The sequence below is a fragment of the Gambusia affinis genome, linkage group LG16 (assembly GCF_019740435.1).
Source record: "Gambusia affinis linkage group LG16, SWU_Gaff_1.0, whole genome shotgun sequence".
NCBI classification, from domain to species: domain Eukaryota; kingdom Metazoa; phylum Chordata; class Actinopteri; order Cyprinodontiformes; family Poeciliidae; genus Gambusia; species Gambusia affinis.
Genome location: NC_057883.1, coordinates 22,831,854 through 22,847,546, shown reverse-complemented (window position 1 = coordinate 22,847,546; position 15,693 = coordinate 22,831,854). Strand labels below are relative to the sequence as shown.

The following is a 15,693-nucleotide window of genomic DNA, read 5'->3' as shown; positions in this document are numbered from 1 at the left end:
TGGTTGGTTCAGTTTATGGGCGAGTTTTTCAGAAGTGGACAAAGCCTTTGATATGGCCTAATGCTTCATGTAACTGGAAAAATAATGTGATGAGCGTGAAAGCTCCTCACTGGCTGAACCTGCATCATGAGTTTAGCGCTGGTTCGTTAACCCCTAACACTCCGACCAATTGGGAACACAGACATGAACTTTACAGGGAGGACAGCGCCACACGCTGGGCAGCATGTTGAAATGGAAACGCCCCATATAATAAATCATTCTCACTGCTCCTCTGAAAGCCACTACAAGTTATTCCTGCATAGAGCTGCACAACCAGAGCTAACACGGTGGGTTTAAACTCCTACCTTGATCAAAACCTCTGGAAAGAAACATAATTCCTCACAAGGGGTTGATGTAAATATCTCTGCAGGTCAGCCTGTGTCCAGTTTGAGTGAAAGGAGGAGCGCGGGATCTGTGCTAAAGTAACTTAAGGCCTCCAGCTGCTGCACCGCCAGCAGTGTGATTGATCCGGCTTTAAATGCATAAACTATAAAGCTATCTTCTATAAACATATCTTTTAGAAATAATTCTGCTCCGCCAGTGAAACGCTCAGAGCAACAGAGACATTTGCAAAAAAGAAAAGTTTTTTATTTATATTTTCCAAAAAACATAAACAAGAAAGGCTTAGCCTGGCGGTGGGGCTCGTAAAGCATGGCGGGCCGCCAGACCTAAAATACACTGGAGGAAACCCTGGGTGATGATGGTGATGATGATGATGATGGTGGTGGTGATCAACATCATCAATCCTAATCCATGGTAAGGATTTCCATCGTCATAGGAATTATTACTATGGTAATGGTAAGGATTTCTATGATGATAAAATGTATTGATCACATTTCTTTGGTCCTTAACCATCACCATCATCATCATCATCATCATCAGTTCTGACCCGTCTGGTCCAGATTCGGTTCTCCAGGTTCTCCTCAGCTTCAGCTCTGAGGCCAAAATACATTCCTGCTCTGTCATGCAGTTACCATGGCAACGCTCTGCCTCGGATGCTTCAGGGGTTAAAGGTCAATCAGGGCTTCCTCCTCCTCCGGTTTCCCAGGACTGACAATTTGGAGGTCCTCACCAGGCGGCGGAGGAGGCGGGGCAGAGGGACAGGACCGGACCTGTGGGGGTTCTGGTCGGTCGGGTCGGACCTGGAGGGTGCTGGGTTGGTCGGGGAGGTGGTAGAGGAAGCAGTAGGCTCCGGGCTGGCAGCGGTTCTTGACGCTCAGGGCCCGGTCTGTAGGAGCGACGGGCTGCAGGACTCCATCCACAAAGACACTCAGCGTGAAACCAGCTGGGAGACAGAGAGGACAGGTCAGAACCTCCAGAACCTCCAGACTCTGATGGTCCATTTGATTTGATAAGGTTTCCACTAGTCAGTAAGATTTTCCACGTCACAGCTGTACTTTCGACCTTGATGGGGAACAGGAAGTGATGTCACATGTGGGAGCTAGAAGCAGACCGGTACCTTGCTCAAAGCGCGCGGCGCATTGCTCGGTCAGCTCTTGGATGCTCGTCGTTGGGAGGACGCCCAGAGTTTTCGGGTTGACGCCGATCTCAGGACAAAACACAGTCAGGAAGTCCTGCAGAGGAACAACCACAGCGTTTCAACGTCAGGCAGCTCACCTGGGTCACCTGGTTCCCTTGGTTCACCTGGTTCACCTGGGTCACCTGGTTCCCTTGGTTCACCTGGTTCCCCTGGTTCACCTGGTTCCCCTGGTTCCCTTGGTTCACCTGGTTCCCTTGGTTCACCAGGTTCCCCTGGTTCACCTGGTTCCCCTGGTTCCCTTGGTTCCCCTGGTTCCCTTGGTTCACCTGGTTCCCTTGGTTCACCAGGTTCCCCTGGTTCACCTGGTTCCCCTGGTTCCCCTGGTTCCCTTGGTTCACCAGGTTCCCCTGGTTCACCTGGTTCCCCTGGTTCCCCTGGTTCCCCTGGTTCCCTTGGTTCACCAGGTTCCCTTGGTTCCCCTGGTTCACCTGGTTCCCCTGGTTCACCTGGTTCCCTTGGTTCACCTGGTTCCCTTGGTTCACCTGGTTCCCTTGGTTCACCTGGTTCCCTTGGTTCCCCTGGTTCCCTTGGTTCACCTGGTTCCCTTGGTTCACCAGGTTCCCTTGGTTCCCCTGGTTCACCTGGTTCCCCTGGTTCCCCTGGTTCCCCTGGTTCACCTGGTTCACCTGGTTCCCCTATAAAGCCTTTGTACCCGAACAGAGTCGTGGCCACTCCGCTCCTGGTTGAGGGTGCGCCGCCTCTCCCAGCGGTGGATGGAGTCCTGGACCTCTCTGCTCAGCTGCCGTGTCGCTGACCTCTGCTGGTCAAACGTCTTGATGTGCTCCAGCGCGCCGTAGGTGGTGGTCAGGTAGTAGGAACCTGAGACACAAGGACAGGAAATGATGTCACTGAGGACCAAGACCTCGCCCAAACCACAGAGTTCAGTTGGGAAGACCTGGACCTGGAGGCGCCTCACCACTGGCTTAGGGTCAAATTCAGGGTCAAAGGTCACCACCAAGCGATTCATAAGCTGGAATTTATTAAGCATTTCATAAAAGCCAGCTTTTATTTTGGCGGTCCATGTGCTGTTATTGGCAAATGAATTTGGACATTAGCTAAATATTTAGCTCTGGGCTCTGAATATTGAATTAATATCAAACTAAATATAGTTATAAACCGGGACAATTATAAAAGATGAATAACATGGTGAAAATTAACCACCATTTTCTGCCAATCAACCAAATTCTAAATTATTGTTGTTAATTTTTGACAAACTTTCCAAACGGAACCTCATCGCTCAGAACCGCTGCTCCATTTAGTCAGGAGGAAAGACAGAACTCAGGGTGCACTAACTATCCCCTGCCCTACCTTCGCCCTGGGTGAGCGCCGGGTCCATCAGCTCCATCATGTATTCCACGTCCAGCTGCAGGGCGGCCATGTTGGACCGGGCCAGGACGTACATCATCACAGGCAGGAAGTCGTCGGCGCCGTGGGCCCGCCCTGGACAGATGGGACGTTAGAGGACGGTCCGGTCCAAAAGGATTTAGGTGCTCCCTGATTCAAGACTCTGGTTCTGAATCATGGAACCGGTTTGGACCCAACACTGCTAATCTGCTTTTGGGGTGATCTAAACACTGAGCTTGTGGTTCTGACCCGAGGTTCTGACCTGGGCAGCTGACGGACATGGAGTGGTAGATGAGCCTGCAGGCCTTCAGCAGCAGCTGGATCTTCCTCTGGGGTGAATATTCCTGGTGCAGCTTGCGGAGCTTCAGGCTGATCCGCTCCATTGCTGCCGCCTCCGGGACGGAGGTGCAGATCCCCAACGCCGTGGTGGTGCTGGCCAGGACCATGGCCTGGGGGTCAGGGGCCCAGGGACAGACAGAGGGACAGGGGGCAGGTGACTTGAGGGTGTAAATACTTTGCACAGGCTCAGTGGGGGTGTGAATACTTGGTCCCACCTGGTTCTGCTCCATCTGCCTCCGGCTCTCGGCGTGCAGCCTCTCCAGGCTCCGGTAGATCGGCTCCTTCAGCGGCTTCAGGACGCTCTTACACAGAGCCGCTTCCACCAGAGTCTCTGCCCAGCACAGAAAGTATTCACTCCCAGCACAGAAAGTATTCACTCTCTAGATAGACCTCACTCCCTACAAGCTGCTGCAGACGACACCAGTTATTATTCCTAGAGCTCATGTCTCTTGTTCTACACTTTCTTTAATGAGACGTGTATAACAAACTGCAGTAATTGTCGTTTTGTTAAAAAGCCAACTACCTCTTCTTTAACTGCAAGTTCCCACAATGCAATAGAATTAAAACAAACTGACTTCTTCTATGGAAATTAAACTGAACACAAGAAGCCTATGATCTAGTTAGTCACAGGAAGCATATTTCAGTATCATGATACTACAGGAAATGACAGAGAGGCCGCAGTTCTCTCAGTGGCTTTGACAGCTGCCAGAGGTCAAAGTTACCCAGCTTGTCTTGTGTGTACTGATGCTGAGGCTCCAGCAGAGCCTGCAGCTCTGTGCTCTGCAGGAGGTAACTCTTCAGCTGGGTCATCATCTGTCTGATCTCCTGCAGAAGCTCTGTGGATGTCGTATGCTTGGACATTGTCTCCAGGGTGAAAGCTCTGTGGTCCTTGACCTGAACACAGAGCGAAGGAGATTCAGGTAGTTACTGGGCCGATGAAGGTCACAGACCCCTCACCATACTCACCAGGTTACCAAAGTAGCTAACAGGGTCTCTGGCCAACTCAATGATGCGCTTGGTGAGGCGGCCGTCATGGTGGATGAGTCCAGTAAGGACGGTAGAGAGGCGGAGGCGGGCTCGGTCCAACATGATGGTCGGGGTTCTCCTGACGGCTGCTTTGGTGCAGCTTCTGTCTGCAGGAGCCCTGGATGGAAAACACAGCAAGACCTTCACTTGCCCAAATCTGCCTGGGTGACGGAGTTGGGCACCCCTGTTTTCAAGCCCTACAGTCTCCAGTCTTCTGTGTTGCCATGGGAACACAACAATGCATCACCTTACATGCCAGCCATGGTACAGCTACTTCACTGCTACACAACCAAAACAACTGGAACTCAACTTTACCGCCACGACCATCACTGAACCTGCCCCTGTGCTGGCGCCGTTCCTCACCAGGCAGCGGGTTTATGAAAAGTTATACACTGAGTCCCAGAACAACTTATCCTCATCACACATTTCTACCAAAATATGACAACAACGTGCTGGAAGAGTCATGTACGCAGTCATGATGGACACTGGATTTCACACCGTAGATCTCCAGTAAACACAAACTTCAAAGCAGGAAAACGACAAAATGCATCAGCAGATTGACTTTCCTCAATACTGTCATTATTTGTCATGTTGAGACACAGAACAGGCCAGCAGACGGAAACTCGACTGGGAGGATTTAAGCACCCAACCGGCTCTTACTCCCCCCCAGACCTACCTGGGGTTTGCATCTTGCTCCTGGTTAACCTCTCCCTCTTCCTCAGTGCTGCTGGTTGAGCAGGAATCGAGGTCAGCTGCCAGAGCAGCACCCCCCTGTGGCGAGTACAGGGACACATCTGGGCGCTGAGGCGGTGAGGGAGGGGGAGCTTTCATCCCTGCCCTCTGATCGGTTGGTCCTCCAGCTGCCTTGTTGGAGCTCCCAGCTGAGTTGGCGAAGGTGGGCTTAGTCCTTGGAGGCGGGACCGGGCGAGAAGGCTTCTTTATCGCCAGACAAGATGAGGAGTTGGTCTTTAGCATGTCCTCCTTCAACAGCTTCAGCTCCTGTTCCTCCGGCGCTTTCCTTTTCACAGCCTCCTCCTGTTCAGCCTCCTCGCCCAGCAGACCTGCCCTACTTCCCCATTTCTCCTTCCTCTTTTCTCCCTCAGTGTTCTTTACAAGATTCTGTCCGTCTTCCTTGGCTGACAGCTGGCATCCTGAGGTACACTGAAGAGGGGCAGGAGGTGCTGCCCCCTGGGGCAGCTGGGGGACAGGAGGTGCTCCCTGGGGCAGCTGGGGGACAGGAAATGGTGCTCCCTGGGGCAGCTGGGGGACAGGAAATGCTGCCCCTTGGGGCAGCTGGGGGACAGGAGGTGCTGCCCCCTGGGGCAGCTGGGGGACAGGAGGTGCTGCCCCCTGGGGCAGCTGGGGGGCGGGAGGTGTTGCCCCCTGGGGCAGCTGGGGGGCGGTAGGTCTCGGCGGTGGAGGCGATGTTGACTTCCTCCCTTCTTTCTCACTCACTACTCTTTCTTCCTCTTTTCTGTCAGATTCTGGAGTACCAGAAGATGTAGCTGGAGGTGAGAGAGGAGAGGAGAGAAGGCCTGAAGTCAGGATGGGGGGTCGGGGGGGCGGCCGTTTGGGAACTTTGACCTGTGGAGTTGATTTCTTTGACATTTCTCCATTCTGCAGGGAGGGGGTAACTGCTTCACTGAGGAAGGACTCTGGTTTGGAGACGGAGGATTTTCTTTCTGAGCTGGGCCCCTCCACAGGCACTGGGTTGACATACAGGTAGGCGTTGGGCTGATCGGTCCGGTCCGGGTTCTGAGGCCTCTGGTTCAGGTCAGACATCCAGAAATCTGCAGCACAAGCATTCAGGAATTGTTTAAAGCCTCAGAGACAATGAAGTGAAGCAGACGGGTTTCTTTACCTTTACCCAAAGCAGAAAGGACCTCCAGGTCCTCTTCCCTGGTTGCCACGGCAACAGACAGAGGTAACTTCAATGGCATCGCAAGAATGTCTCTGATTGGAGGATCAAGTTCATAAAAATCAAAACTGGATTAGAATAGCTTTACACTATTATGGATCCACATTTTAACTTTAAAAAGTACAAAAAGGGAAATGCCGAGCATTTCCCTTTTCAGCTGTTCAACAGTTTTACACATTAATTATTAATTATAGTTTTACTAATTATAGTGAAAGAGGAAATACCTACAAGATCAGCCAACATTTCTAATTTGTTTAGGAAGCAGGTCATAAAAAATATATTGACAACAAAAATATATCAGCTTTATATCAGCTTCCTTTAGCATAGACTGGCATAGCTTCCTTTAGCATAGACTAGCATAGCTTCCTTTAGCTTAGACTAGCATAGCTTCCTTTAGCTTAGACTAGCATAGCTTCCTTTAGCTTAGACTGGCATAGCTTCCTTTAGCATAGACTGGCATAGCTTCCTTTAGCTTAGAGTGGCATAGCTTCCTTTAGCTTAGAGTGGCATAGCTTCCTTTAGCTTAGAGTGGCATAGCTTCCTTTAGCATAGACTGGCATAGCTTCCTTTAGCTTAGAGTGGCATAGCTTCCTTTAGCTTAGAGTGGCATAGCTTCCTTTAGCTTAGAGTAGCATAGCTTCCTTTAGCTTAGAGTGGCATAGCTTCCTTTAGCATAGACTAGCATAGCTTCCTTTAGCTTAGACTACCATAGCTTCCTTTAGCTTAGGCTAGCATAGCTTCCTTTAGCTTAGACTAGCATAGCTTCCTTTAGCTTAGACTGGCATAGCTTCCTTTAGCATAGACTGGCATAGCTTCCTTTAGCTTAGAGTGGCATAGCTTCCTTTAGCTTAGAGTGGCATAGCTTCCTTTAGCTTAGACTAGCATAGCTTCCTTTAGCTTAGAGTAGCATAGCTTCCTTTAGCTTAGAGTGGCATAGCTTCCTTTAGCTTAGACTGGCATAGCTTCCTTTAGCTTAGACTGGCATAGCTTCCTTTAGCTTAGACTGGCATAGCTTCCTTTAGCTTAGACTAGCATAGCTTCCTTCAGTTTAGACTGGCATAGCTTCCTTTAGCTTAGAGTGGCATAGCTTCCTTTAGCTTAGACTAGCATAGCTTCCTTTAGCTTAGAGTGGCATAGCTTCCTTTCGCTTAGACTGGCATAGCTTCCTTCAGCTTAGACTGACATAGCTTCCTTTAGCTTAGACTAGCATAGCTTCCTTTAGCTTAGACTAGCATAGCTTCCTTTAGCATAGACTGGCATAGCTTCCTTTAGCTTAGAGTGGCATAGCTTCCTTTAGCTTAGAGTGGCATAGCTTCCTTTAGCATAGACTAGCATAGCTAGGTCTGTCATGATAACAAATTTTGCTGGATGATTAATTGCCATAGCTGTTGTTGTTTTGATATATAATAGTAATAACGACATAAAAATGTAAGAACAGATTCTCAAGGATCAATAAACTTTAAATTTTTTTGAACATTTAAACACCTGAACTGGAAGACATTTGAAATATCCAAAACAAATAAAGACAACAACAGAAACTAGAAATAAAATTAATTATTAAGTTTGTGTAAGCAAAATTATCTTTCAAAAAAAGACTGAGTTGAGACCAAAACACCAGGTTGAAGACTTTTATCCTTCAGTTTTTGGTAAAAAGAACGAGAAAAAAGAAAAACAATAAATCAAGCAATTGATTTGTTTATTGTGATAGGCTTAAGCATAGCATGCCTTAGCTTAGCTTCCCTGTGTGTGTGTGTGTGTGTGTGTGTTTTACCTGCTGGTGCAGTAGAAGGAGATCAGCTTGAAGACGTCATCAAAGAGCAGCGAGGATCCCTCCAGGTGAACAACTGAGAACAGGATCAGGTAGACGTTACATCAGCACAGTTCTTGCTCCGCATGATAAAAAATCGGCTTTGTTCTGTGCAGATATCATGTGACCCGTACAGGTGTGATGCTGTTGGACCGCCACACCGCGTACCGCCGGAGCACCGCCTTCATCGGGCAGCCGGACCGAGATCATGGTGACCCGATCTGCTGCAGTGTGAGCCAGGAACGTCTGCAGAACATCAGGGGAACATTAGAGGGAACGTCTGCAGAACATCAGGGGAACGTTAGAGGGAACGTCTGCAGAACATCAGGGGAACGTTAGAGGGAACGTCTGCAGAACATCAGGGGAACGTTAGAGGGAACGTCTGCAGAACATCAGGGGAACGTTAGAGGGAACGTCTGCAGAACATCAGGGAACGTTCGTTAGAGGAACGTCTGCAGAACATCAGGGGAACGTTAGAGGGAACGTCTGCAGAACATCAGGGGAACGTTAGAGGGAACGTCTGCAGAACATCAGGGGAACGTTAGAGGGAACGTCTGCAGAACATCAGGGGAACGTTAGAGGGAACGTCTGCAGAACATCAGGGGAACATCAGAGAGGGAACAATTAAAGTTTTACCCCTGCTGGCTGGTTCTCCAGGAATCTGGAGGCGGTGTCCGGACTCAGGCCTCTGAGTTGCCACACTGAGACGCTCCCCAGCAGCCGGTCCAAAGAGCTGAGCAGAAACGGACTGGAGGGAGGGGCTACGGTAGGGTCAGAGGTCGGGTCGCGGGGAGGAGAGGAGGAGAGGATGATAGGAGAGATAGGATGAGGAAGAGGAGGAAAGAGGGGCGCTGGGAGCTGGGAGGGTCTCGAAAGGAGGGGCGGGGGCGGGGGCCGGCCCGGCCTGGGGGGGGGGAGTGAGGAAGAGCAGGATGAACGGCTGAGGGGGCCGCTGTGGCTGCAAAGAAGAAGAAACACGTGATGAACCTTGACCTAACAGAGATGCTCTTCATCACTGAGCCCTCCTCTTCTGGAGCTCCTGATCCAGGAGGAGTGATGCTGTGGGTCAACGACTGATGCATCATGGGAACAGGAAGTCTGGTAATCAGTAACTGACCTGGATGGATGATGGATGAATGGTTGGATGATGGATGGTGGATGGATGAGAGATGGATGATGAATGGATGGATGGACGGACAGATGATGAATGGATGGATGGACGGATGGTTGGATGATGGACGGATGGATGATGGATGGATGGTTGGATGTTGGACGGATGGTGGGATGATGGATGGATGGATGATGAATGGATGGATGGACGGATGGATGATGGATGGATGATGGACGGATGGATGATGGATGGATGGATGGACGGATGGATGATGGATGGATGGATGGACGGATGGATGATGGATGGATGATGGATGGATGGATGGATGGATGGATGGATGATGGATGGATGATGGACGGATGGATGATGGATGGATGGATGGACGGATGGATGATGGATGGATGGATGGACGGATGGATGATGGATGGATGATGGATGGATGATGGATGGATGGTTGGATGTTGGACGGATGGTTGGATAATGGATGGATGGATGATGAATGGATGATGGATGGATGATGGATGGTTGGATGATGAATGGATGATGGATGGATGGATGATGGACGGATGGATGATGAATGGATGGATGGACGGATGGTTGGATGTTGGACGGATGGTGGGATGATGGATGGATGGATGATGAATGGATGGATGGACGGATGGATGATGGATGGATGGATGATGGATGGATGATGGACGGATGGATGATGGATGGATGGTTGGATGTTGGACGGATGGTGGGATGATGGATGGATGGATGATGGATGGATGGATGATGGATGATGGATGAATGATGGATGGATGGATGGACGGATGGATGATGGATGGATGGATGGACGGATGGATGATGGATGGATGGATGAATGGATGATGGATGGATGGATGGATGATGGATGGATGATGGATGGATGGATGGATGGATGGATGGATGGACGGATGGATGATGGATGGATGGATGGATGGATGGATGATGGATGGATGATGGATGGATGATGGATGGATGGTTGGATGTTGGACGGATGGTTGGATAATGGATGGATGATGGATGGATGATGGATGGATGATGGACGGATGGATGTTGGTTGGTTGGATGGACGGTTGGATGATGGATGGATGGACGGATGGATGATGGATGGATGATGGACGGATGGATGATGGATGGATGGATGGACGGATGGATGGATGGATGAACAGATGGATGGATGATGGATGGATGGTTGGATGTTGGACGGATGGTTGGATTATGGATGGATGGATGATGGATGATGGATGGATGATGGATGGTTGGATGATGGATGGATGGATGATGGACGGATGGATGATGAATGGATGGATGGACGGATGGATGATGGATGGATGGATGGATGATGGATGGATGATGGACGGATGGATGATGGATGGATGGTTGGATGATGGACGGATGGATGATGGATGGATGGTTGGATGTTGGACGGATGGTGGGATGATGGATGGATGGATGATGAATGGATGGATGGACGGATGGATGATGGATGGATGATGGACGGATGGATGATGGATGGATGGATGGACGGATGGATGATGGATGGATGGATGGACGGATGGATGATGGATGGATGATGGATGGATGATGGATGGATGGATGGATGGACGGATGGATGATGGATGGATGATGGACGGATGGATGATGGATGGATGGATGGACGGATGGATGGACGGATGGATGATGGATGGATGATGGATGGATGATGGATGGATGGTTGGATGTTGGACGGATGGTTGGATAATGGATGGATGGATGATGAATGGATGATGGATGGATGATGGATGGTTGGATGATGAATGGATGATGGATGGATGGATGATGGACGGATGGATGATGGATGGATGGATGGATGGATGATGGATGGATGATGGACGGATGGATGATGAATGGATGATGGATGGATGGATGTTCAAAACATTTTTCACTTTAAAAAAATACATGAAGGAAGTCCAGAAATGAACATCTGGAAAATTTAAAGTTACCAACAGGAGGCGGTTCTGACAAACCGGACCCCCTAACAGGCTCCCATCTCAGATGAATACAGTTCTACTAATCACCTGCTGGACAGCAGAACTGGATCCAGACCGGATCCGGCGCTGCGATCAGACTCAATCTCCAGGATTGAGAAGCTTTCATGGCTTTGATGAAACCATGAAAGAAATTTATTCCTGGAATAAATGTAGATTAGGGAGCTTTTCCTTCTGTAGATCAGATTATGGAACAAACCGGACGGATTGAATTCTGGTGCAGATGTGGGTCTCTGTTGAAGTTTCTGAATGTCTGATGGAAATGTTTCAGGAGTTCTGAAGTTACAAGAGGCAGCAGAATGTTCCTGACCCGCTGCTGATCCACATGGAGACGCTGAGTCATCACATCTGTTCCTGCTGCCACGGGATCCGGAGCACCCCCTCCCCGGTTCATAGCAAAACCTGCCCTCTGACCCCCTCAGCCTCCTCCACGGCCACCTCAGGAACTCACCCTGCGTCCTGGGGAACTCCGCTGGCCTCCATCAAGCTTTTAGAGTCCGGCGAGTCGATGGCTCCGTGTCTCTTGGCTCCATGGGAAGCTCCGCCTCCGGTTCCCTTCCTGTTCCTCAACTGGGCTGAAAAAGGAAAAAACAGCGAGGCAGCAGGAAAACGTTAGTCTGCTTCAACCCTCCCTCACTCTGCGTCAACTTCCTGAACTCAACATGAGAAAGGAAGAGGCCAAACACTTTGGTCAGACTTCCTCCCACCGACTCTGGCTTCTTTCTCTCTAAGCATTCTCTCTGCTCCAAAGCTTCAATCAGACTGAAGCTTCGATCAGATTGAAGCTTTGTTCTGATTGAAGCTTTGATCAGAAGCTTCAATCAGAGGGTTGTCTGTTTTTTTTTCTTTTTGTTTGTTTTGTTTTGTTTTTTTTTTTCTTTTAAACGATGTGCCTGTAATGTTTTTATTGAGTCCCGTTACATTGTTGAGCCAATGTAAGACCAAAGCTTCAATCAGACTGAAGCTTTGATCAGACTGAAGCTTTGGTCTGATTGAAGCTTCAGTCAGACCAAAGCTTCAATCAGGCTGAAGCTTCAATCAGATTGAAGCTTCAGTCAGACCAGAGTCCTGGTGTAATTTTAGGTCGCTGTACCTTTAAATCATAATGTCTCTAGCTGAAACCCATTCTCTCCTCCCCCCGCCTCTTTGAGGTTAAAGTTTTCCAGATGTCTCCTTCCAGACTGAGGAATGTGTAACTTTGACTCTGCAGGCCTCGCACTCTTCCAGCGCTCCTCCTCACAAACTCACAGCTCCTGCTTCGTCTTCCTCTCTCTGTAAGATCTCTTCTCACCGGAGGTTTCTCTGCTCACAGTTACACAGAGTCAACGCAAACGACGCTGTTAGCAGGACTCCCTGCCTCAGGACGCAGCCAAAGCTAGCTTCACACACTGAGTAGGACAAACAGCAAGAAATGTTGCCATAGTGACAGCTGTAGGACTTTGCATGTTCATACACCTCACCCCCTCCCCTCTCCCCTCTCTCACACACACGCCCACACACACTCTCTCTAGTGCAGTCATAGAGCAGCCAAGGGTAGAGACTGTGCAGCTGCTTCCTGTGTGAACGTCTCTTTGCCTGTGGACTCTCAGTAGTTCTGCTCGGCGAAACATGACAGCCAGGCGTGAGAGTGACCTCAGACAGGTGTCAGTGGCAGCTAGTCGCCACTAGAGGGAGGCAGGACACAAACCAACTGTCTGGTGGACAGAGAAACTGAAGTTCCTCATGATCCGGTCCAGTTCTCGTCTCCTTCACCTTTTCCAGCCTCCACACCTGGACGTTTACCGTCCTCTATATTAGGTACACCCTGGGTTCGATTCAAAACAAAAATAATAATAATAATAATAATAATAATAATAATAATAATAATAATAATAATAAATGTAATTCCCAATGCATTTTTTGTTAAAGTGCTACATACATATAATTGTGGTGAATAACAGTCAAAGCACAACGTTAAAAAACTTGATTAAAAATGAATAAAATCAATGACAAAATTCCACAAACGCAGAAGAGGCTTGTTTGAAAGGCAAAACTTGGTCAGAGGAGCCATACTAAGTTACGTCTTGAAGAGCAACTCAATGGTAACAGAACAGAAACCAAAAAACAAAGATGAGAAAAACTAAGATAAGAAACTAAAATAGGTCTGACTAGCTTAAAATAAGGCGAGCTAAGCATCAAGTTTTGTTGAGCTTATGGTTGGAATCAAATGCAAAGGAATAGAGTAAGAATGACAACAGAAACTTACAATAAAGCATCAAAACACAAAAAGCAGGAACAACAGGAAGCTGGTACAAAGTGAATTGTGATGGAGGAACCAAACAGGAGGAAAGCCAGAAGAAAAAAATTATTCTGATTGGCTAACGGGCTGCAGGTGTGAGGGAAGAGAGAGGGGCGAGGGACAGTACACTGGTAAGGGAACTAACATAAGGTAGGACATGAGTCAGAACACGATAATTAATGTAAGGTAAACTACAAAAGATAACGCCCTATAAGCTAAGCTAAGCTAAGCTAAGCTAAGCTAAGCTAAGCTAAGCTGAGGGAAGCTAGGGCAGGATAAATCAAACTAAAATAAGACAAGCAGAGGTGAGTTGTGGTCAGGTAGGCTAATATAAGGAAAGCATTGAATTTTTGTCTATTATGGGTCTTGGGAATGACTTCACAAAAGGTGTACATATGTGTACAATAAAATATTGTTTGAACAATAAAATATTGTTTGAATGTATTCTCTGTGTGTAATTATTCCCAAAATAGTAGTGTAATGTGATATGGCATGTTGTGTAATAATGTTTTTCTGTGACTCTAGAAAAATGGCATGAGCTTAATCAGGCAGAGGACAGTGAAAGTGCTTGTGGAACGAGGGAGGGGGTAGTGAATAGGCTAATGCTTGTGTAACTTGGATGATTTCATTCATTTTGATTAAGAAACAACAATTTCTCCACAGTTTTAGGTTTCAAACGATTTCTCTTTTTTGACACTACTTCTCCAGCCTTTGAAAAGACACGCTCACATGGCACAGATAATGCCGGGGTGCATAAATAAATAAGTGCAAGTTTGTACAGATTGGGGTACAGTGACCGATGATTATAGTATAGTATATACTATATAGTAATGAAATACCTTGGCTGGGTGAAGCTCCAGTTTCCTCCCTATTCTCATGCAAGGCACGGTAGTGTCTTAGCATGGATGAGGTGTTATTATTGTACCCCAACTCCTTGGTGCACAATAAACACCTCACCTTTACAGAAAATAAGAAACAGTGAAAAATACAGTTCCTCATAAGCAAACCTAATGCATCTGCAAATGTTCAGTTCACCTTACCTCTCGCTGGCTCCATCCTACTCCTATCCTCTCTTTGTGCTCCTAAATCTCCTATCTATCTATCTATCTCTCTCCTAAACTCTCCAAACACCAAACTAACTGTCTCAAACTAAATAACCACTATCCAAACTATCAAAACTCTATCCACTCTCTCAACTGACCGCAACTCGCCTACAACAACCCACATTTTGAATGGAGCCTGTGGGGTTTATAAAGCTGTCAAACCGCGCGACAAAATCTGAGCCATTTCCCGAAGCAGTCACGTGGTACAGCCGGGCAGCGAGGCCTCGGACGTCATCGTTTTCGGCTCCTCCCCCAAATGAAGCAAGCCTCGATACGCGCTTCACGGAAAAGCCCCCTCCATTACTCGACACACGCCTCGAAGCCTCGGCTCATCACGTAACATCACTAATGTAAGGTAAACTACAAAAGATAACGCCCTATAAGCTAAGCTAAGCTAAGCTAAGGTGAGGGAAGCTAGGGCAGGATAAATCAAACTAAAATAAGACAAGCAGAGGTGAGTTGTGGTCAGGTAGGCTAATATAAGGAAAATCAAAGATATGAAGAGTAAATCAGTTAAGATTCAAGGTAAGGTAGGCTAAGCCAAGCTAAAATAGGCGAGGCTAAGGTAAGCCAAGCTAAGCTAAAATAGGCTAAGCTAAGCCACGCTAGAAAAAACAGTTAAAAGAGAGATGGAAACACATCAGCTGAGCAAGTTCTGACTGGTGGATCTGTGCCTTACCAGAAGCATGAGAAAAGTCAGACTCCAAAACTCCAGCAGGGGGCCCTCTCTGCGCCAAGCTAACTTGAACCTCTATTTCCTGTTTAGCACATCCATGTTGCGCTAACATCTGATGGAATTAGCTTTGATTGGCTCCAAACCAGCAGATGGAAACACGCAGACTTTAGAACCATCTCTCTGTGGCTCTGTAGATTCAGGTCAGAGGTCAACATGATCTCTAGCTTCCAGCTGGAAGAACTGAAACTGTGCGTTGACTTTAAATCTGTAACTCTAGATTTATTACTCTAGATCTATAACTCTATATCGTACCTCTTTAATAATTTCAGCTTCTGTTCAGAAAATTTTATCTCATCCACCCATTTATCTGTTCTCAGCATCTGTTCAGTTATTGGACGAGTCAAAGGTCAACAAAGGTCAAAGCTTTGTGGTCATCCTTAAAGCTCAACATAATGTAGAGC

General features: G+C 48.0%; 1 protein-coding gene across 3 annotated transcripts; it reads right to left on the bottom strand.

Annotated features, from left to right (window-relative positions):
- Window positions 1–605: 605 nt before the first annotated feature.
- Window positions 606–15,276, bottom strand: rin3 (Ras and Rab interactor 3). 3 transcript variants are annotated; one of them, XM_044142103.1, is made up of 15 exons: window positions 15,236–15,276; window positions 11,627–11,750; window positions 8,650–8,971; window positions 8,148–8,259; window positions 7,978–8,050; window positions 6,150–6,241; window positions 4,965–6,078; window positions 4,229–4,406; window positions 3,985–4,156; window positions 3,478–3,593; window positions 3,186–3,372; window positions 2,888–3,019; window positions 2,232–2,398; window positions 1,499–1,613; window positions 606–1,324 (listed from the first exon to the last, which is right to left on the bottom strand). In XM_044142103.1, exons 2-15 carry the CDS (start codon window positions 11,656–11,658, stop codon window positions 1,047–1,049), a joined length of 3,090 nt encoding a protein of 1,029 aa, XP_043998038.1. In that variant the 5' UTR covers window positions 11,659–11,750; window positions 15,236–15,276; the 3' UTR covers window positions 606–1,046. The 3 variants fall into 3 exon arrangements, with proteins under 3 accessions (XP_043998038.1, XP_043998036.1, XP_043998037.1); XM_044142101.1 differs by lacking the exon at window positions 15,236–15,276 and adding an exon at window positions 13,421–13,478; XM_044142102.1 differs by lacking the exon at window positions 15,236–15,276 and adding an exon at window positions 12,269–12,621.
- Between the last annotated feature and the right edge of the window lie 417 nt (window positions 15,277–15,693).